Source organism: Gopherus evgoodei, chromosome 1 (genome assembly GCF_007399415.2).
Source record: "Gopherus evgoodei ecotype Sinaloan lineage chromosome 1, rGopEvg1_v1.p, whole genome shotgun sequence".
In the NCBI taxonomy this organism is placed as follows: Eukaryota; Metazoa; Chordata; order Testudines; family Testudinidae; genus Gopherus; species Gopherus evgoodei.
Genome location: NC_044322.1, coordinates 135,490,197 through 135,513,849, shown reverse-complemented (window position 1 = coordinate 135,513,849; position 23,653 = coordinate 135,490,197). Strand labels below are relative to the sequence as shown.

The window sequence follows — 23,653 nt, the reverse complement described above, 5'->3', positions numbered from 1 at the left end:
AAATTACAAATCATGACACAGATGAAACTCCCTTATGTATAACTGCTTTTGTATTAATCACTGTAGCGAGGGGGCCCCACTCCCCCGTGCTCCTGAGGGACATAGGCCACGGGCGGAGGCCCCGCCACCTGTCCCCGCTCCCCCGGAAGTCAAGGGGTGGGACAGGAAGCCCAAGGCCCATCCCGCCTGTCCCCGCCCCCCGGAAGTCGGGGGGCGGGACCGGAAGTACAAAAGCCCGGCCCCAGCGCTCAGTTAGGAGGAGACTGCCAGAGAAGGCAGACGCTAGGGCCCAAGCTCCTGCTGGGCCCGGCCTACCCCGTGCCCAGTACCCAGAGGGGTACTGGCCTGACCTCCCCTGGGGCCAGTACTCAGAGGAGCTGCCTGAGCGGTCCGACGCTCGGCCTTTGGAGGAGCTGTCTGGACCTCCCGACGCCCGGTACCCCGAGGAGTGGACCGGACCTCCGGACGCCCGATATCCCAACGAGTGGACTGGACCTCCCGACATCGGACACCCTGAGGAACCCATGATCTGGGACCCCCCGGACTACGCTGGCAGAGGGCAGGTACCCAGCGAGGGGGAGGTTGGAAGTGGCCCGGGGGCAGCCGACCCCAGTCAGGCTGCAGGCTCACCTGAGCAGATGGCAGTGTGTTTCGGTCAGGATCCCCCACTGACCGCCAGCGGTGTTGACCGCTACTAGGGCCCCGGGCTGGAACGCAGTGGAGTGGGAGGGCCTGCGTTCCCCCTGCCACCCCTTCAAGGGTGGCAGACTCCCCCTCCCCGACCAGTGGAAGCTATATACTGTTCCCCTGTGCTCAGCACCGCTGACGAGGCCTGAGCCTAGACTGTGTGTGTTGCCCCGCCCTGCCCAAGGGCCTGGGCATGCTTACATACTGTTCCCCTAGGCTCAGCCCAGCTGACAAGGCCTAAGCCTAGACTGTGTGTGTTGCCCCGCCCTGCCCAGGGGTCTGGGTCACTTGCTAACTGTTGTGGGTTCACTCTGCCCCGCAGCAAGGGACGGACCCCGAGCCAACAGAGTGCGGTGGGCCGGTGTGGCTTCCCTCCGCCCGCAAGGAGGGTTGAGTTCCGGCGCCGCTCTACTACAATCACTAAAACAGGATCAACAGAAGAATGAAACACAGATCCCAGAGTGTTTTTGTAGCAAAATGGAGTAGGAAGGCAAATGTTGGAGCTGACAGCCTTGACAATGTCCATTCAATAAAGAATGAAAGATAAGCAGCAAAAATTATTAGCAGTGATAAAATTAGAACCAAATGTTAATTTTAATACAATGGATATAGTAGAGTTTTTTTCTAAAATCCCCAAGAATTATTAGACATTTACTAACTTTAAAATATATATATATATGAGAAAATGGAAAGTTCTCAACTTGTTCAAATAGAAATAGACAGTCTTATAACTGTACCACTTACTTACAGAAATGAAGATTTCTCACTAGTAGGAAGCAATACATCAATAATAATGTGTTCTTGCGGTAAAGAGTGTGCCCATGGAAATCAGTTGCGGAAGCCTGACTTGTACATCATTGGAGAGTAACATAAAGTCTACCTTCAAAAAATCCTTTTCTCCAGCATATCAAAAATCACTTCTGGCAAGAAATTAAATGTGAAATTCTCCATCTCCATCTGTATCCAGGTTTGGAAATAAACAGTTAATTTGAGCAGATAGTGCATGCTGCGTATAAAGAACAGGACTGTTTCAGCATTAATAGAGACATACTTACAAGTTTGCACAAAGAGCAGGAGTAGGAAGCCTTCAGAATTGGGAAGTGAAGAAGACAAAAGGGAAGTCTCATGTTTTTAATGGAATCAAGAACTAAGAAACAGGAATAAGATGTTTTACAGTTTTATAATAAAGGCAAAACAGAAGTGTAGAAGTATTCTGTATGTTAAAAGTGTGAATAATGTCACACTAAGAAGTCAGCTAATAATTTTATTTAAATAGAAGTCAGTGGGACTATTCATGTGAGGAACAGTGAACCCCTTCCTCACAATGGTGAGCAAGGTGACTTTTAGATATTTCTGTATCCAGGTGGCTCACTTGATCAAAATAAACACTCCTACAATGCTGTTCATTCAAGGACCTTTCAGTTATGACACTTCTTAGAGTAACATTGTATGGGCACTGAAAAAAATCAGCCTATTTTCTATATCAAACATAAATAATACCCCCCAAAGCCAGTAGACATCCTTAATATCTTTGAGAAAAGCCTATTTTGGGCTAAAATAACCAGCTTTTCCTCCTCCTCCTGAAAGTAAAAGGAAAGAACAAAATATAAGTCTCACTTTTTGTTTTTCTTGAAATAAACTAATTTGTTGGTGGATCTGGAGTTAACCCAGAGTATCCACCAGTAAAAGTTGCTTTGTTTAAATAAAAGCAAGTTTATTTCATTTTATTTTTTTCTTTATAAGGTACTGAAAATGTTGGGCCTTATTCTCTTATTTACAACATTTTTACACCAATGTAACACCCTTGTCTTCAGTGGAATGATACCTGCCTTATCCCATCCAAATACACGTTAAGGATACTAGCTTGGGTGCAACTGCTCAAATTAAGCCCCTTCCTCCTAATCCTGTGTCAGGCCTTTCATTTCAATAATCTTATAGCTTCTGTTATGTACAATTACAGTATCATTGTCATGGAAACTTACTAGAGCCATGAAATTAATGATCCCAGATATCGGTATGTAGCAGGAATGGATTCCAACAAGGAGAAAATCCAGGAAAACCAAGATATTCCTGAAAACTGATAAGATCTGAAATGGCAACAAAAAAACTGAAGGAAATCTAAGTTTAAACCTAAAGCTTAAAAAGACACATTGTTACTCTCTATGCAGCTCTCAGCAGGTGAGTCACAGCATACACACGTAGCACAGAAATAGAATTTCAGGATAATGATAAAATGGCATATGATCAGACATTTTCAGAATGCTCAAAGCACCACTCTTCTCACACACCCCCTTGGAGAAAATGCTAATGGCACTACTGACAGGCCGCTTTCAGCTCCCAGTGCTGACCAGCAAAATGAATTAGAATGACTCCAACCTCTGCTGGACAGGACAGGGGCAACTCAGTCCCCACACAAATTTCTGGGCCTGGTCACCCATTCACAAACATTTACCGAAAACCTTTGAAATAAACCGTATTAAAAACTAGACCTGTTTCTATATCCTGGTGGGCCTTTTCATGAACTTTTATAGCAGTTTCATAACAGACAATACTCATTCAAAATATTAACAACTACAAGAAAATGCTTAAATGCAAGAAAATATTCTGGCTCATGAAGGAAAGCACTACAAATGAGATGTGGCTAAAGAAACTAAAAGAAATATGAGAGATGGAATGGATAACAGCTGGAATTGGGAGTTGTTTCACTGCTGTGTTAGTCCAAGATGTAACTCAAATGTTGCCCCTAAACAGGAGCGGCTCTAGACACTTCACCGCCCCAAGCACTGCATCATGCCGCGGGGGGCACTGCCGCTCGCCGGTCCCATGGCTCCGGTGGACCTCCCGCAGGCGTGGCTGCGGAGGGTCCTCTGGTCCTGCGGCTCCAGTGGACCTCCCGCAGGCGTGGCTGTGGAGGATCCGCTGGTCCCGCCACCCTCCCGGCGACCGGCAGAGCGCCCCCCGCAGCATGCTGCCCCAAGCACGCACTTGGCGTGCTGGGGCTTGGAGCCGCCCCTGCCCCTAACCCAACTATTGTCCATGCACAAAAGTCTCTAGCTCGAGTTAGGTGGTGCTTGGAGTGTCTGGGTTGAAGCCCAAGTGCTACTGATGCTTGAGGTAGTGATGAGGTAGAAAGTAGTTGTGTCGCTGATGCTAAATCAATCATTCTGTGTGGCTCAAGCATTGTTTTGTAGTACAGCTGCTTTCACTCGAGCTAGGCTAACTCAAGAGATGTAACTTAGTGTAAATAACTTGAGCTAAGGCTGCAGGGAAAACATACCCTTAGACAATCCCAAGAGCAGTAAATACACTGTTGGGCTTTACCTCACACTGTGTGGAAACCGTACATGAAACAAAAAGAAATGATGGCCCCAACTTAAAACCAGCCAATAATATGTCAGCTTATCATCCAAATAATGATCCCTAAACTGAACAAACCTAGTTACCCATACATCTTCCTATCACAAGCAATTTGTAAAACAACTGCTTGTGTACTTCTCCATGTATAACATTGCTACAACAAACACCTGTATAAATCTATGCTTTGCCAAATCCTACTTTCCTCCTTTGTTATAGCAATACTGCACCAGTTCTTTGTGAACCAAATGATAGTTATAACACTGTATCAATAACACGTCCACATTCCTATTTATACGTTTACCTACATATTTATTCTTACCTCTGCATATGTATATTAACCTTTATGCCCAATTTTGAATTTACTTTTAAAATCACTAGTGAACAGTTTCTAAAGAAAATACAGTTGACAACGTAAAAAAAGGAAGATTGGCTATTAGGCAGCATAGGCCAGTGGCCAGAATCAGTCTGTCTGTTCCTTTACATGAGGTGGTGTAACATATACAAATTAATACTCGTACATATATAAAAAGACATCTTAATAACAGTGTAACAGAAAAAAATATGAAGCAATGGCAGATGGCTGAATGACATTATGACACAAAGAAGCCATCAACTCCATAAAAAATTTCTAGTGTCATTATTAATATAGCATCATAAATGTGTATCAAGCTTGACAAAGGATTAAACCTGCCGTACACGCAGCAGAGCCCAGGCTCAAAGTAGTTGCAATTCTGAAGGCAATTATTATGTAATCATAAATTTTATAATAGAATTTTGTATCTACTTATAATTACAAATTTATATACAATTCAAGAAATAAAGTTGTAATAAATACATTGCCTATAAATATAAAGATACAGAAAAAAGTGAATAGCTAAGCAAACTTTGCCTTGTTAGAGAATAAACTTTCGTCCACTACAGAAAAATGTAGCACAGGAAGAGAAAGAAAAAAATATTGTTTATATGCAGCAAGTTTGTGCATGTTATTAATTCTGTCTCTATGATTTTATTTTAGCTATTTTACTTTAACCTTGTAAAGCAGACTCTCTTCAGTACAATATAGCAGTATAACAGGTACATTAAACTGTAAGTACTTACCATAGAGTACACCCCATAAAACTTTAAGAAAACCACCCAAAGTTTTCAAAGGTGACCAGTGATGTTGGTTGTCCAGCAAGAGATAACATAGAGCAGCCTGATTTTCAGAAAATGCTGAACAACCCCCCTCCCCAAATTAGGACTCTTTTTAATGCATTTAAAATTTGGCACCCAAATACTGAGACACTGAAAATCACAAGTTACTTTTTGAGAACTAAAGCTAGCTGTTGTAATCCCTTTCTATATATTGTACATCCCATCTTCTCGAATACTGTTATCAGTTAGCACTGCACTTTTTAGTCTTTGCCAGAAAAGGCCTTCAGCGTGCGGATTCTTAGGCCAGTCAAGAACAGAGCTCTTGCAGATCCTCCTTCTCAGCCTCAGGTACTGGGAATGCTGTAGCACCGGCTCCAGTAGAATAAGCACAATTACATCTGTATTCTCATCCATTAGTCTCTGCAGAGCGATATAAAAAGCAGTTTTAAAGTTCCCGTTTTTCACATATCTTTTGGTTAGAACAAATATTGTCTTTCTGCTGTGATGGATGCTCTGTGCAAGGTTGTCAATGACAGCCTTTCCTGGCTCCCAGTCCCTTTCCTCCAAACAAAGCAGAACGTGCTTGTCTCCATTTTCTTCTAGATGAAATCGTAGCTCATTTATTACCCAGTCAGTTACTGTCGCATCCTGAGTATCATAGGCTATGTAAGCATCATAGAGAGCTTTGTCTGTGGCTATATTCTTGTATCCTCTTATTTTTGCCATACAAGAACGATAAGTATACCACACATCCCAATAAAATAAATGTTTAGTAACTGCTATTATCATAATGCTAATAATAGTGAAGAAAGAAATATAAAATAATATTGCTGCAACACTATCCAGAATGCAAGCATGCAGGTCAATCAAGAGAATGCTGTGCTGTCTTTGGTCCTCAGGGTTCATGCAAATGACATTTCTTGCTACTTGTGAGATTGGAGTTTTGGTTTTCTGAATCCACCTTATGAAGATATTGTTTTTGCAGGTGCAATCAAACGGGTTCCCTTTTAATTTTAAAACCTTCAAATGTTGTACAAGTCCTGATAAGAAAGTTGACTCATTTAAGACTTGCAGTTGGTTGTAACTCAAATCCAGGTACAGGAGGCTGCTGCCTCTCTCAGACAACCCAACGACAATCCTGGAAATCTTGTTCTCCCGCAGCAGCAGAGTCTGGAGAGACTTTGTATAGTTGTACTGGATATCAACAGCCTTCAGTTTGTTCTGACTTAAGTCAAGCAACTTCAGAGATTTAAAGTATCTAAGATTTTCCCAGCTGAGGGTATGTAGTTTGTTGTTATTTATATACAATTTAGTTAATTTCTGAGGCAGATTTTGGAAAGCCTTAGTGGGGATATTTCGAAGTCTGTTGTATGAGATGTCAAGATGTGTCAGCTTTTTTAGATGCTTAAACAATTGTATGTGATTCGTTTCTCCATTTTTCCATAAGTTGTCAAGGTGGTTTCCTTTGAAGTCTAGTTTTTGAAGGGAGTCACTCCTTAGTTCAAATTTTGTTAGTGCAGAAATGTCATTCCAGCTTAAGTTTAAAATTTTTAAATTAGGAAGATTTTCAATAAATAGTAGTTGATGTGCAAAACCTGTCACTAGAAAATAGTGCTTGTTATAGCTAAGGTCTAATACCTCTAGGTTAGGTAGTTCTTTAAATGCGGAGTAACTGGTCAAATCCAGTTTATTATATGAGAGGTCTAAATATTTGAGATTAGGTAAATAGATTAATTCAGTGCCATTGAAAGCCTGGCCCAGGGCATTTGAAGACAAATTCAAACAAGCTATATCCCCAAAGCCTTTAAACTGATATGGGTTAATGAAGAAAATATTGTTTAAACTCAAATCCAAGGCTGTACCGTATGAGGTACAAAGCTGTTTAAGGAAGTAATGTGATTGCTTTTTTTTATCAGAATATATGACAGAAGGGTTCAACTTGTGTTTCCACACCAAGGTCCGATGATAATTGATGAAATAATCCTCTTTCTTAAATGATTTTAAAAAACTAGGCCTTTCTGTTGTTTGTGGGAATATTTTGTTTTCTTTCAAGTATATTTCGGTGAGGTTCCTAAAAGCCTGGAAGACAGACATATCAACTCTTTTAATAAAATTTAACCCAAGGTCCAGGATATTTAGCTTTCTCAGAGGAAACAAAGGTTCTAAGTGGAGTTTATCTAATTCTTTGAAGACATATCCTTTAATATATAATCGTTTTAGAGATACTAAGGAAGAAAAGTATGGTGAGAGGGTTAGATATCGTGAGTATATTTGTTTCTGGTAGTTGAAAGATAGGTCAAGTTCCTCTAAAGAAGATAAATTCTGTAAGAATTCTCCAGTAGCTATTTCGGTCATTAAGAAGTTAGATGCAAGGTGCAGCACCTCTAGCTCTGGCATGTTTTTAAACCAAATAGTGGGTACACTAGTGAGTGACGTGCTGGATAGAACCAAAGTCTTTAATTTTTTAAGATTCTGGAAAGCCAGAGGATGTATTTGAATGGCGGCGTTTCCAGTGCAAGGTTCACATGGAAAAGGTGTATTGAAGCATTTTGGACAGTTCCCACTTAAATCAAGAACTTCTAGATTAACCAGTTTCTTAAAATCATCTTGACTGATGTTCTTTATCTTGGTATGACTCAAATAAAGTTCTTGTAGTGACACAGGCAGTTTGGGTGGCACCTGGGTCAAGTTGTTATAGGAAAGTGACAGCACAGTCAAACTGGTGAGGGCTGAAAAAGCCCCTTCTTCCATGTTGAACCGTTTTTCACAGACATTACCATAGTAACAGTTCTGGTCCATATAGAGTTCCTTCAATTTTGTGAGTTCGTTGAAGGTGTTCTTGCTAATAGTAACAATGTTATTGGACTTTAGACTTAGTGAAGTAATGCTAGGTGAAATCCCTGCAGGCACTCTGATTAGCTGATTGCCATTAAGATGTAATTCCTTTAAATGTCTTAAGTTTGAAAAAGTTGCATCTAGTATTTGTAAAGGTTTTGGAGACAAATCAAAATTAGATTCTTTTGGCTTAACATGCCAATTCCAGTTTAATTTAAAAAATGTAAGGTCCTTAAAGTTCTGAAAATCCTCTTTAGAAATCTCTTCAATCCAGTTGAAAGACAAAATCAAGCCAGTAACATTTGTATATATTTCCTGAGGGACTGCTCTCAGCTTTTGTTTACTACAATCAAGGAGAATCGAGGAGCTGTTCTGTTTTGCTTTTATTTTGCAAGGTAGGTCCTTCGAAACCCATTGATGACGAGTGGAGAAACCAAACTCAGGTTGAATCAGGAGGAGTAAGAAGAACAGGTTTTGGGGCACGGTAGCCATATTTACCTAATTAAAAAGAAACTGGCAGATTAATGGTTTTGGTATATTGTTGATGACAGGTGGTGTTCATGTGCATATAATATTTCACATTGTAATCTTAATAATTTTTAAATATATGTGTCCAAACCACAAAAATACAAACAAAACATACTACTAGTATAGTGTACAGGCCATTTGTGATTATTATCAAAATTGACCAGCAACATAATTTCAGTTATTACTGTTGATACATACACTATATGCTGCCCAAAATGGAATAAATTAATTTTTAACAGAAAGACGATTTCTGAGGGAAATTTCTGTTAAGTTCTTTGAGTGAGAAGGACATTGTAAGATTTTGACCAGTTGTACCCATTACCTTGTCAAATAGCAGAGGGGTAGCCGTGTTAGTCTGGATCTGTAAAAGCAGCAAAGAATCCTGTGGCACCTTATAGACTAACAGACATATTGGCCATGAGCTTTCATCCGACGAAGTGGATATTCACCCACAGAAGCTCATGCTCCAATACATCTGTTAGTGTATAAGGTGCCACAGGACCCATTACCCTGGTTTTGTTTAATGTCCACTATACTTTTAGTACTTTAACGAAAAGGGTTAGAGTGTGGAATATTTAACAAATGCTTCCTTTATCCCAAAGGCTAATTAATCATTGATGTTAAATAGGTGTTTACAAAAACAAACGGAGGGTTTTAAACAGTCTAACTAAAATCCCTTCAGCTTTCGCTCTCTTGGCTCTTGTGATGTCGCCATTGCACTATTTTTCCTGTCATCATGAGACTTGCTTTTGAGGGTCTTAGCTAGCACATATTAGCTAGCAAGTGTTAACAGCCTAGTATAGACATGGCAGTGTGCCTATAACATGTGTTAAGTGGTCAAATTTAAAGTTCAACTGTACTCTAGAGATCAACTTGTGCAGTGTCTTTGAATTAATGAGGTGAGAAATGCCAAGGTGATCCTGGCAGGCAACCCACACTCCATGCTGCAGAGGAAGGCAAAACAAAAGAACCAAACCCAGGTCCCTGGCAATATGACCTGGTGGGAAATTCCTTCCAGATCCCAGATCTGGTGATCAGCTGGACCCTGAGAACACGAGCAAGACACACTAGCCAGGCATCTATGAGAGAGGATTCTGTGTACCACTTCAAAGCATCAGTCTACTCCAACCAGTATTCCAACTCTCACCACGGCTGATCTCTAATGCTTCAGAGGAAGGTGATAAATTACAATTATAATTGTGCATCAGGAAAAAACAAATTCTTCCTGATCCCTGCAGGCAGCCACCTGAAGCCCTGAGGCATGAGATCTGATTAGACCTATTATCTTAATGCAGAGCTACAAGTGTGATGAGCATATTGAGGGAAACATAGGCAATCCCAGTTTCCACAAGGTCCATGAAGGAAGAGATGAACAAGGGGACTTATATTCACAGACTTCAAGGCCAGATGGGACCAACTGTGCCCACCCTCCCCAACTAACCTCAACATGCACAGGCTGTAGAATTTCTCCCAGAAGCTAGAGTAAAGCAAGTCTTTTAGAAAGACTTAAAGACTCCAAGTGACAGCCAGTACACCACCTCCTTGGTACACTCTTCCAGGGTAATAACCCTCACAGCTAGGAAATTGCATCTTATTTCAAGGTTGAATTTGTCTAAGTTCACCTTCCAGCCATTGGATATTGTCTGCAAGGTTGAAAAGCCTCCCACTATCTGATATATTCCCCTGTGTGAATGCCTAGATGCAGTGATCAAGCCACCTCTCAATCTTCTCTTCAATAAGCTGAAAAAGTTTCTCTCTTTAAGCCTCACATCATAAGCCTTGTTTTCTAGCCCCTGTATCATTTCTGTGGTCTCTATTGAACTCTCTCTAGTATTTTTTCATTCCTCTTGAAGGGCAGTAACAATCTTACCAACACTGCATACAGAGACAAGATCACTTCCCTACTTCTACCTGAATTTCATCTATTTATACATCCCTGGATCACAGTACCCTTTGTTGCCACAGCATAGTCCTGAGAGTTTCTGTTGAAGTGATTCTCTGTGATGATTCCTGAGTCTTTTCTTAGTAACTGCTTTCCTCTGTCTTGGAAATGCTTGGGGGAAAGTAGGTCCATTAATTAACGAGAAGAGGAATAAAATGATGCCTCAGCAATGGCTGAGGTGCTGAACTTTGTCTATATTACTTTTTCTTATACTAAAAAAATCATATCACACAGTACATTCTCACACACAAATATATTCATACATGAGATTTTAACTCATTTTTACTGAGTTTTTGTTTAGTTCTTAGTAACTCCCATGGGAGCCACACAAACAGGGAGCTGGGAACTGAAGTGAGTATAGAGGCTCAAAGCAATGATCTCCAAAATAGGTGCTTAAAGTTGAGCTCCTAAATCCATATTTACACTCATTAAAAAATGGCTTGATTTTCAAAAGCACTAATCATTTAGCAGCTGCCTTCAGTGAGAGGTGCTGGAAGCTCATCACTTTTGAAAATCAGGCCATTTATTGAGAAGCCTAGCTTTAGGCACACATTTCTGAAAACGTTATCCACATCCTTCAAGTGGATGGTTCAGCATCTCCAGCAGATCCCTTCTGCCAGTCACAGATTTGGAGGATGAACCACTCTCTATTCTCTGACGTCCAAACTCTGTCACCTTCCTTTGATGGCAGAATTTGGAGGAAATTCCTTGAGCAGAGTCTCATGGAGTTTAATTGCCATTGTAGAATAGAAGAATCTTGTTTTGTGTAAGGCCTTCAGTACTGTCCCACTGTGTGTGTGTGTGTGTGTGTGTGTGTGTGTGTGTGTGTGTGTGTGTGTGTGTGTGTGTGTACACATACATACACTACTCAATTGATAATAAAATATCTCCTGATTTCAGGTTCACTATGGGTGTATGTAAGTGAGTGTACACACACACACACACACACACACACGCGCGCACTGAACAGGAGATTAGGAGATATTTTGAATATCAGTTGAGTATTGTTAAGAAAGGATAGATACTATGCTACAAATCATATGCATTAAAAACTTGATGAGAGCATATCCTAAGAAATAACAAGAAGTTTGGCACAATATGTAATACTCCTATATAAACATGTCTAGCTATCACTCTGTCACACACATGCAAACTGGCACAAGCTCACAAAAAAGAGAGAGAGAAATAGTCGAATACATTTGTGTTAAAGAATTGTTGAACTGTGAGTTTCAGCAAAGGGATTTAATCACTTACTTGCAGAAATGAAGAATCAACACTAGCAACTAAGTAGATACTTCTAGTGCAGTGATGCAGTTATGAGAATGTGCACTTTCCTAAGTGGTCTTCTACATTGTAGACGGGCACAAAATCTGCCTTCAGGACATTCTTCTAAGCCATATAGATAAAACGTCTCCTATTGAGTGGTTGGCATGAAATACTTCTCCATTTGAAAGTAAATCCAAAAAAAGTATTATGATGATTACAGAGACTATGCCAATGTTAAGGTTGTGGCACATGGTTTTCTTTACACAAGCCCCTACAAAACAGGAAGTGAAGGGGCATAAAGAGGAAGATCAAGAGGAGAATAAAAAATTAGGAAATATGAACTACATGTCTTCATGATGACGGGGGAAATAAAGGCTCAGACCATTTATGGTCAATTAAACATCAGATGGAATTATTCCACAAAACTAGGGGTATGTTCCTGTGGCCTGACTGAATTCCAGTTTCGATAATTACATTCTGCCTACATAAATTCCCCATTTAGTTTTACTGGAAGTTATTCTTCATTCCTCTCCTGTGACACTGTTGTGTAATGTTGCTAAGATAGAATAGCTACTGTACTTGTGAAATTCTTTAAAGCACTTTGGGATCCTTCAGACTAGCAGTTAACTGTATTTACAAAATGCTATTTGTTATCAGGAACTTATGAAAGCAAAAGAGTATGACTGAAGAGCAATAGTAGAAAAGACAAAGCAACATTAGACGTAAAAATAAGAATAACACATCAAAACTAACAACAAAGGAGACAAAATGACCTGGAAGTAAAAGAGAGAGGTATTCAAATTAATTATTTAGTAAGGAAGTGAAGATTTAAGTGCTTATTTCATTTGAAGTCAAACCTAAATGTTTGTCATGGTGTGATCCTGTGGGTTTTGTTCTGTTTTTTGCTGAGAGAGATTCTTTGGGGTTGCCAACATTCTATGCATTACTTAATTTGCCTTCTCTACTTATCCATCAACCTGTATGCCCTATATTATGGCAATCCTTCCTCTAGCCAAGGGAGACAGACATGGCTATGTTCAAGGCCCATCAGCATTATCTGGCCAAGAGTCATTCGACAGAGATGGAATGTAATGTACTCCCTTTTAAACAAGAGGCTGAGCACTCTGCCTCCACAGCAGCTCAATTTAACCGAAGGTGTACAATTTGATGTAAACTCTGATCACAAGTCCTGTTTATTATTTGTATCACACTGGTTCCCGGAGGCCCCGCTCAGGCTGAGGACCCATTGTGGAAGACACCTTACAGGCAGATAGGAAGACATTCTTAATGGAAATTGTGTACAATGCTGTACAATGTAATGAAAATTCTACCAGACCTGTTAACCATACTTAGGTGTGCTCTTCAATAGAGCTAGACAACAATTCAGGATAAATCATATAGTTGGTAAATGTAGTTCCCTTTACCGTTGTCTTCTATAAATGTAGACATTATTCAGAATTGTTTGCCAAATAGCTTAAGCAAACTGATTTCAACCTATGAATTCTTTATTATTATGATGATTTGAGTTAACTTTACTAGTCTTCTAATATGGCATTGTTTCTGTTCCCTGACTGGCAACCAAAGCTTAATAAATAAGAGCAATGCCTAATTCACACTCCTGAGCAACATGACATACTGATTTAAGCTGTAATATATAGCAATCGCTGAAGTCAGGAGTAGTAAGGACTGTGGAATTTGGCACATAGACTCAGTTGCTGCACTAATGCGCTTACTTGAGGTCTGGAAATTCTGCATTATGGTGAGAGAGCCTTACGAAGCTCAAGCTATGTATTTTATTAAAGTGAAGTTTAGATTTTAAATATTGGAACAACCTACATAGGGATGTGGTGAATTTTCCATCACTTGAAGTCTTTAAATTGAGTTTGGATGTCTTCCTAAACGATATACTCTAGCACAAGAAGCTGTGGATTTTATGTAGGAATTACTGGGTGAAATTCAATGGCCTGTGTTATGGAGGAAGTCAGATTAGGTTAGATGATCACTCTGATCCCTTCTGGCACTAAAATCTATGAATTGTTTCTGTTGCTCCTCTGCCTGGCTGGTATTGCCCTGATCGTATTAGCTCTCTTTATGGTAGATATATGGTCTATGACTGGCAGGAAACATGATCTAACTGCTTCTGTGAAGTTGCCACCACAAACGCAACCATATTTCAGTTAAGTGTATGGATTAAAGTTAACCAGTCTCCATTTTGTGTCATACAATTATTCACTAGTGCTGTTTTCACAGAGTGCATCCACTTTTCACAGCTCTCATTTGATTGCCAGAGCTCTGGCCAGGTGAGTTTGGAAAACTACCATGTAATATCAAGTGTCAGTTGTTCATTCCAGACTAGATTGTATACAACATTATTTCATATATTTGCCAAGTGCCTGACTGAATTTACTGTTCTCCATTTTTCAGCTGTTCTTTTCACTACAGTCACTGTAAAGCACAGTAACAATGTAGTCACTGAATGTGTTCCCAGTGTAAATAATTAATGACTGTAGAATGCTGTGACTATGTAAAGTGCCAAATAAATGTTGTTATTATCAGCAAAGGATACAGTCATCAATTTTGTGCATCAAAGATAACAGCCAGTTATGTGAAGTTTCACACATATGTTTGCGTTTGGCACATATTGCTAATTTTGTAGTCCATATTTTTTCATGGCATTTTTGAATTCAGTCAGTACAGACTTTAATTATAGATACTTTTGTGTAATATTGGGTTTTACTGTCTCTAATCTGGGATGAGATAAAGCCAATTAATATCCATTTGGATTGTTGAATATCTGTTACTGAGTATTGGGAATACTTTGTTGAATTTTGCAATATTTCTCTTCACATAAAATTCATTATATAATGATAATTTAAACACAGAATTCCAAAATATGTTCAAGTATTTAAAATACATGCATATGAAATTTACAACAAAAGCTACAGATTTCATTTTCACTATACATTAATAAAATTATTTATTTGTCAAATTACTAATATCAGAAATAACTTAGGGAACTTAGAGGAACAAAAACTAGTTTGTGCAATCATTGTAGTCCAAGAACTGACTATATTTCTTCGCTCTCACATTTTTGTTTTGTAATCTTACATTTCTTGTCTCTTTTGAACCATTTAAATACCTTTAGTTTGTCTTTAAAGGTCTTATTTTTAAAAAAGATATCTAACATATCACTCTTTCTAATATTCTTATTCTAAAAATAACATTTATTGGATATTTCACTCTCGTCTGGTTTAAAAGCTCTTGTGATGAGTTCAGGCATTGTTTTGTATACAAGAAATAATTATTTTGTTTATTGTATAAGTAGTGAAATATTTGGGGTAAGATTGTAAATGTAGCACATTCAAAGTGCTCAGTGACTTAGCTGTCTAAGTCCCATTGACTTTCAAAGTCACTTTTGAAAATAGGATTTTGCTTATTAAGTCCCTTCGGTGCTTTTGAAAATGTTACCCTTGTTGAATCACACTTTTCTTGTGGCTCAGTGTCTGCATTAAGGAATTAGTGTCATTCTAGTAGGATTGTTTACTAAATTCATGAAATTTCCACACAGAAGAAAATGAGTATTTTTCTTTGTAAAGGTTAAAACAAGAATGGTGTGATATGTATGGGTTATCTGCTGCCAGGTGTGATCCCTGTAACATATAAGAAATATTATTTCCACAGTATTTGGGCTTTGGGGTGCCGAAAGCAACAACAAAACTCTCTGTATATGTTGATCTGAAATTAACAATAAGCCTGATTGTCCCCCATATTTCCTGTGTGGAGGGTAACCTCTACAGGGGCAGATGGTCGGCTACTTCTGTGACCCTGGCCATCCCTGCTCCCATTAGCCTCTGCAGTGTTCCATGACTGGGGATGGGACTAGAGCAGGGGTAGACAAAATTTGAGTATGGAAATTGTATGGTGGGCCATGAATGCTCTTGAAATTGGGGGTTGGGGTGAGGGCTCTGGCTGGGGGAATGGGCTCTGGGGTGGGGCCAGACATGAGGAGTTCAGGATGTGGGAGGGGGCTCCAGGCTTGGGGTAGGGGCATGAGGGGAGGGGTGTGGGCTCCGGCTGGGGGTGTGGGCTCTGGGGTGGGGTTGGGGGTGCAGGAGCTTCCTCCGGGCTAGGATGGAGGGGTTCAGTGGGAGGGAGGGGGATCAGGCCTGGGGCAGGAGGTTGGGGTGCAGGAGAGGGTCAGGGGTGCAGGCTCCACACGGCACTTACCTCAAGCAGTTCCCAGAAGAAGCGGCATGTCCCCCTGCAGCTCCTACATGGCGGCACAGCCAGGCAGCTCTGCATGCTGCTGCGTCCACAGGCACTGCCCCTGCAGCTCCCACTGGCTGCATGCGGAGCCCCCGGCTGCCCCTACATATAGAGCCAGTGGAGGGACATGCCGCAGCTTCCAGGAGCCGAGTGGGGCAAGCCCCAGTTCCCACTCCCCGGTTAGAGCTCAAGGGCAGAGTTAAAACCTCTGGAGGGCCGGATGACACCCCCAGGCCATAGTTTGCCCACCCCTGGACTAGAGGGAAGTGCAGTGTCTTACCACCACGACATACACACCCGTCCCAAAGCAAAGCAATGGAAAAACTTAATGCAGCCTGTGTCATTAACTTTTGTGCAGGCTTTCTTCCATGCTCGAATATCTCCTCTAAAGCGGAAGTTGAGGCATTGCCTGTGCCTTCAATGAAGTAGCAATGTGCGAAAGTCTTTACTTATTTATTTATTTATTTATTTGTAGCAACTATAGTGTGCTAGTTGCCTTATAGACCATAAAGACTGACACATTCTCTCCCCACCCCACCCCACCCCACCCCTGATCCCCCTAAAGAGCATGCAATCTAACAGTAAACATAACCCATGCGGCAGCCCCTACTTTTACTTTTTTGCTTGAATGGTATTACCCAACAAGACATTTTTACAAGCAACAGCTGGCGAAATAGGGGGAGGGGCTGATGAGGATTACAAAAATAAGATCACAAGGTTACTTACTTGTTATGCACATCTTGTTCCACAATATTTACAGAAATTGAGGGTGTGTAGTCCTAACCCACTAAAATTCCCATCGAGGGTCCAGTATGCCTTCCTCAGCCACGTTCCTTCTCCCTCCTACCATCTTTTATCCTCATTCCATATGGCAACTGTAAACATGCCATTTTGTGAACATTCCTCCTCTCCCACAACCAGAAAGCTGGCACCATCATTCATTAGAGACCAGGAGAGGAGCTTTGCCTGTTTCCTTTTCTGTCTGAGGGAGAAGGGCCCCTGTCAAGCGGTTTGTCGCAGGTGTCCGGGGCCAACAGCAAGGTCCAGGATTGTCATGGGCCAGTGACTGACAAGCCCCACACGGATGTCTCAGTTCCTATGGGAGAGGGATAGTTTGGCCCAAACTACCTCTGCCTGATCTTGCAGGAGCTCTAACTGCTGATTCAATACCAAAGATGCTTAGGTCTGCCCCTGGGAGTTCTTCAGTCAGCCTCCATGACTGGCATATGAGACTATAGGAAACCTCATGTGACTTGGTGGAGTGGGCGGTTTCCTCCTGCTGGCGTCTGGCTTGTCGGTGCTGGAGGGGACCTCACCTGAGCCACTATTGTCTCCTCTCCTCCTCCCCACCCTACCTGGAGGAATAGCTTTGGTTGCTGCTGGTATAGTTTCTCACTCCCAGTGGTGGCAGGCCCCCACCTGCTATTCCTCCCCAGCATATCTGGCTTGAGGAGGTGGGTGTGTGGAATGACTGCACGTAGACTGTTGCCAGCAGAAAGCTTAGAAACAGCTGTAGAATTTGGCTCATCATTATATATACAGGCCTCTATGCTTGGATGGCATTGCCATACTTACAGGTTTCCATGCCAGTTCCAGGAGAGCATAGCGAACAATCAAAAGCCTACATAGCACTGCATATATCACTTTTGCACAGTGCCCCTTGTCCATGTTAGTGCAAATACTGGTGCCATCTACCTCTTTATACCTGTTCGCATCTCCTGTACATGAATAGCATTAACTAATCATGAAGGTGTGGAGAAAGACATGGGGATTTGGGACATTTGACTTTCTATGGTAGTGGGAACCCGGGAAAATGTACCATGACTATATGAGAGGAGAAAACATACAACATCTGTATGTGCTGTGTGAGGGATTTTTATTACACGTTGGCCAAAAGGAAAACAACAACAACAAAGATTTGTGGTTGTTGCTTCCTCATCACATTGCTACCTTCACATAGCATGACCTGCTTCTCTAAGGCAGACAAAAGCACAGAAAAAGAAGTCAAAGGTTAGATTTGGTGTGGTGATGCTGCATGACACCAAGAATAATCACTGGGATTCACAACACCTGAATTAGGCTCCCTAGACAAAGAATGGTGAGAGATTAGGCACCTTAGCATAGGATTGACAGAAGCCAGCAAGCTCAGCAGCTCCATGGTTAAGCTTGTCGGTGGGAGCTGCAAAGAAATGGGGGTGTCCTAATCCCTGCTCCTGTCATGGAGATAGGAGCCAGAGTCAGGCTGAAGGGAGGCACCTTGCCTTGCTTGAGATTCTCAGCTTTGACTCCTCTCTTGGCAGTAGACGCCTATACTGTTAGCAAAAAGAGAGGGGAGAGGAGGACTGTCTTTGCAACTTTTAGCCCCAGGGTTGGAGTACTCACCTGGGATGTAGGAGACTCCCCCCTCGCTCCCCAGTTCAAATACCACCTCTGCTCAAGGGGAGAAAGGGCTTGAAAAAAGCTCTGCCACATCTCAGGTGAGTGCCCAAACTACTGGGCTATGCCAGACTGTCCTGGAGGGCTCTCTCAGTCTTTCCTGCTGAAGATGTTCCACAGTGGGTGACTAATGAAAGCGTTATCAGAGCAAGGGGACTGAAGCCTGGCTCGATCACCTCTCAGATGAATGTTATAACCACAGGCTAGAGTCATTCTCTAACTTGTGCACTCTTTCTTCCTCTTGCTCCGGCCCAATGACTCTTTCACTATTTCATAGTGGAACAGCTTCAATAGGAGAGAATGAGACTCACTTGCACTGAAATAGTCTTTCCCCAGGGGTTAGGGCATGCCCCTGAGAGGTAACAACTGTGTTTGAAGCCCATCTCACCAGAGGCAGCTTTTACTGCAAAAACTTAGATACCAGTTGAATTTAGGCACCTACGGCATTAGGCAGCAGCAACTGAGCAGGAGTTTTATGAATCCTGTGGGGCCTGATTCTGGGATTTAGGTGCCTAAGGTGACGGGCACCTAATTCCTTTCTGTGAATCTACCCCCCTCCCCACTCCCAAGTTTCTCTTAGCCAACAATGACAATATGGAGATAATTATAGTCACACATTTTATTTTGAACTTTTGCTTCCTCATATTCAGAGCTTGTTTTGAGAGGCCTTTGCAAAGCAAGGCTCAGCAAGCTTGGAGGCAGGAGGCAGGAAATGCTGAGGACAAGGCAAGATGAACATTTTCTATTTTTGGTGTGCAATGTTGCTTAACCGTTGGTTCCGCTGGCAGCCCACACACAGCCAGCCTCCCACTCTCCTTTTGTTTTCAGCTCTCAAATACTATTGTGATGTTCCCTCATAAAACACCCTGCAACATAATATGCCTGCTTTCTATTTACAGTGTATCTCTTACCTGAGGGATTCCCACATGTTAGTGCTGAAGAACAAAAAGCAAGATGATCTGGGGTTTCTAAGCATAGTACCAGCTGTACAACAGGACGTCTTAGGCAGTCTACAACCTGCCCCTTAGTCCTGCTCATGTTAGCGTGGCACAAGCTAAGGAAGGATGGGTCCGGCAACTAATCAGCTGTAACCAAAGCTGTATTTCCAATCAATATGATCATAGTATTATGATGGTCACACTATAATTAAGGTATAGAGAGGCGCATCCCTTCAGCACATGTGACTGCTATTAAAATACTGCTAATTCTGTCAATACCATCCCATTAGATGGTATGATCTTGCCATAGGCTAAGAAGTGTTGAGTGTAGTTAGGGTGACCAGTCAGCAAATGTGAAAAATTGGGACAGGGTGCGTCGGGGGCGGGTAATAGGAGCCTATATAAGAGAAAAAATCGGGACTGTCCCTATAAAATCAGGACATCTGGTCACCCTAAGTGTAATCAGGCCACAGAAATAACATATTTATGAAACGTGGGGGCTTTGTTCACCAAAATGTTGCTAACAGGCTTCCAGATTTGCGCCATTCTCTGTGTGTTAATCTAGGACCAAGTTGTCATTCCTCCCACATTGAGGCCCACTGACTTCAAAGGATCGAAATCTGTACCATAATTAACTAACTATGAACAAAGGCAAGCGTTGCAGTGTGACCTGAAAGTAAATAAAGTCAGACACTGGGAGCCAGATTCAGAAAGGGTCTGAAGCATTGTGTTGCAACACCTAATATTTATGTGCTTAGAAAATCACTGGGATCCACAACGCCTGAGTTAGGCCCTATACGGTGAACGGGGAGAGATGGGTAGCTCAGAGTGGGATCGACAAAAGTCAGCATGTGAGGCAGCTGCTGGCCTAAACTAGCCAAATGAAGATGTTGACAAGAGGGTGGGTCCTAGCCCACACCCCCTCAGGGAATTCAGTGCATCAGCTCACAACCGTGAACCCTCTCCGAGAGGCAGGTTCCTAAATGTTTTGTGCAAGAAATGCCCAGTAATTAGAGCGCTCATCCACCCTGCAGGAGACTGAGGTTCAATGCCCCTGGCCCCCGTGTCTGATAGGGAGAAAGGACTCAGATAGGGTTCACCCACATTCCACAAGTGTGCCCATTCGACTGAGCACTGGGATAGTTTGGTATGCAGCTCCTTCCAAGTTATTCCACTCCGGCTAAGTACTGAAATAGCATTTGGAGCAAAGGGATGAAGAAAATGACTCGATCGCTTGGTGATGAAGGCATTGACATGAGGAGGTGGGATACACTGCCCTTGCTCCAGTGAATTAGTGATCTATAGTGCAACAGCTTCAACACAAGAGACTGAGAGAATCTCCCATCAGAATACCCCATACATAGGTCACTGGTTAGAGCATTCTCCTGAGATGGGGGAGATCTCTGTTCACCCCCTTGGGCAGAAGGAGGAAGTGAACCTGAGTCTCCTACAGTCTGGCTAAGTGCTCTAACCCTTGGTTGAAAGTTATAAGGTGGCTGTCAGAGTTTCAGTGTAACTGCACATGTATCCCCCCCTCCACTTAAAGTTTCCTGTTCCCAGCCATTACCTCTCTGGGGGGGTGGAGGGGTGGAGCTAGAGGTGACACATGGGGGGAAAGGGGTCACGTGCCCCCCCCTGCCAATTTTCTGCTTGGCTTCTACTGAGCATGCTCACACAAACTGAGCATGCTGAGGAACACCTGCTGAAGCTGTTGCCCTCATTCTGCCCCCCATTATAGGCAGGTATGGGTCATTGCTGGGTGGAGCCACTTCTCTCTGCCTTCTAACCAAGCATTTTTAAGGCTACATCGCCCCCTGCCTTAGGGCATGTCTATACAGACTTAAGTCAATCTATGTTAGGTGGCTGATGGCTGGATGATGGTCGCTGACAGGACCATGATGGCTGACATCCACACTACCCTTCTTCTGTTGGTGGTGGGCGTCCTCACTAGGAGTGCTTTCACCGACTGAAGAGGTGCAGTGTGGGGGACTGGGAGCCAGGGCTCTCGCCCCTGTGCAGCTTCTCACAGGGAGCCCAGCTGCCCTCTGGGCTCTCAGCTCTCTCTGCCAGGAGCAGGGGCCAGCCACCCTGGGCTTCTCACCTCCCTGTTCCCTGCTGGGAGTAGGTGTCAACTGCCCAGGCTTCTTGGCTCACTGCTCACTCTGCGCAGCAGCTGATGTAAATAAGGCAGTGTCTACACAGAGACTGTGTCGCCTGGTCCTAACCACACTGACACAAATGCTACACCTCTCATGGAGGTGGAGTTATTATGTCCGTGTAGTAGGGTGCTTATATCAGCGAGACAAGGCTGTAGTGTACACCCTGACATAATTAGGTCAACGTAAGCGGCCTCGCATGCACCTAACTGTGTAGTGTAGACCAAGCCTTACACTGTAATATCCCCAACAAGCGAGTTTGCCTAATGGCTAGCACCTGTGCTTTGCTTTCTCTCCAAGGGCTATGACCAGCCAGCGGCAGCTCCAGGTACCAGTGCTCCAAGTGCATTCCTGGGGCAACAAGCTGCAGGAGGCACCCTGCCGATCCCCGCGAGGGTGGCAGTCAGGCAGCCTTTGGCAGCGCGTCTGCGGGAAGTCCACCGGTCCCGCGGATTCGCTGGCAATTCGCAGCGGGTACGCCAAAGCCACGGGACCGGGGACCTTCTGCAGGCAAACCACTGAAGGCTGCCTGACTGCCATGCTTGGGGTGGCATAAAGGCTAGAGCTGCCCCTGTGACCAGTGTATTGCCAGCAGTTCCCAGTAACCACACAGCTCTTTCTATGCAAGCACATTTATTCTTTCAGTTAAAAGTTTTGCAAAGAAAACATACATTAAAAACAATAAAAGTTCATGTAGATATGCTGAGACTTACCAGTAGTGACCCATCCGTCTTATGGAGCCCTAGCAAGCCAGTCTTTCCAATCCTTCTGCAAGGTTTGCCCCTCACACACCCCCTCCCCCATCATCCCAACATGGACAAAAGGTCCTGTCCCTTTGCTGGGTCACAGAAAAGGCTCCAAGTTAATCTAAACCCAGACTGTTTATTCTTTGTCTAAGGATCTCTGGAAAACCCAGCTTGAACTAGTATAGGCCAGCCTCCCCAGGGAGTGGTACCTCTCTGGAGGTTATTCATTTTAATTACCACATACTGTTTCTAGTTCCTGGTGGAACTGCAGCAACCCTTCCTCCTGAAGTAACATACAATCCCCGGCCCACAGTGTTACGTAAACCTTTCATATGTTTACCACCAAATGTTTCCCACAGCTATTGCATACAATTGCAATGTGTGTGTCACAGCAGGGGAGGGGTATTGACTCTGGATCTCCCACAGCCTGGGTAAATTCTCTAATCGCTGGGGATAAAAGTTATAAAATGGGCACTTCCTTCTCATGGATTCTGAATGGGCCCCAATCGGGTAGCCATGCCCTGACCACACCTATCAGCTCAGGTGCTGCAGGTGGGGTCACCGGAGGAATGCCTAGCTTTCCCTGGATTGCTGCACTGCACCTTTGGCATGCGGATAACCAATGTGAGGCAGCAGTGCGCATGCCCAGAGGCAGACACATAGGTGCCTAAGAAACTTTTACAGTGAAAATTTAGCCATGACGTTAGTTTACACACCTACAAGGTTAGGCAGCAGCCAAGCAGGTGTTTTGTGAATACCAGTGGCATCTAAATGTTGATTTAGGGGCCTAAGTGCCATTTAGGTGCCTAAGTCTATTTGTGACTCTGGCTCTGGTAGACCAACAGGGTAAGCAAGTTCATGCTCAGCTCCTCTCACAGTTAAGGCAGAGGGCTTAAGCTCCTCAATTGATCTTCACTGTCATTCTCTTCTCTGAGGTATCCAAGCTGTAAACAATTTAGGGCATTTGCTAACAATCTCTTGGGTATGTTTATTTCCTTTTTTTTTTCTTACAAGCAGGGGTTAGATTGGGCTGAGATCCACCAGGAGAGTGAACAGCACCCAGATACTCAAAGTTACTTAGGTGCTTAACTCCCATTGAAATCAATGAGTGTTAGACTCCTAAATACCTTGGAGGATCTGGGGCCAGGTACTTTTCTGGTACTTGCTATTTTGTACTTTAACTATACATTTTTTAAAAGTCTTTGGATCTTATGCTTGCAATGATCATCTTCAAAATGTGACCCAAGTGCAAACCAGTGCAGAGTCTTTGTTTTAGCCCATCAGCAGTCTGAAGCAATAGTTCAGAGAGAAGCATGAATAAATAAGACAGACTTTTCAGCTTGGAAAAGAGACAACTAAGAG

The 23,653-nt window shown here is 42.8% G+C and overlaps 2 protein-coding genes across 3 annotated transcripts in view; both read right to left on the bottom strand.

The window, feature by feature from the left end:
* The window catches only part of TLR8 (toll like receptor 8), a 28,765-nt gene extending 26,905 nt beyond the window's left edge, over positions 1–1,860 (bottom strand). The window contains exon 1 of the mRNA XM_030572918.1: positions 1,743–1,860. Coding sequence (XP_030428778.1) covers positions 1,743–1,814 — 72 coding nt within the window. The 5' untranslated portion in view covers positions 1,815–1,860. The remainder of the gene's footprint in view (positions 1–1,742) is intronic.
* Positions 1,861–4,909: 3,049 nt separating this feature from the next.
* LOC115656361 (toll-like receptor 8) lies at positions 4,910–23,645 on the bottom strand. Of its 2 annotated transcripts, none has more exons than XM_030572957.1 (2): positions 22,259–23,645; positions 4,910–8,511 (listed from the first exon to the last, which is right to left on the bottom strand). In XM_030572957.1, the coding sequence occupies exon 2, from the start codon at positions 8,503–8,505 to the stop codon at positions 5,383–5,385; it is 3,123 nt and encodes a 1,040-aa protein (XP_030428817.1). In that variant the 5' UTR covers positions 8,506–8,511; positions 22,259–23,645; the 3' UTR covers positions 4,910–5,382. The 2 variants fall into 2 exon arrangements, with proteins under 2 accessions (XP_030428817.1, XP_030428807.1); XM_030572947.1 differs by lacking the exon at positions 22,259–23,645 and adding an exon at positions 11,738–11,804.
* Positions 23,646–23,653: the final 8 nt, after the last annotated feature.

Bases quoted from the DNA above. Each gene is read 5' to 3' on its own strand.
- LOC115656361 (XM_030572957.1), bottom strand. From the start codon at position 8,505: ATGGCTACCGTGCCCCAAAACCTGTTCTTCTTACTCCTCCTGATTCAA.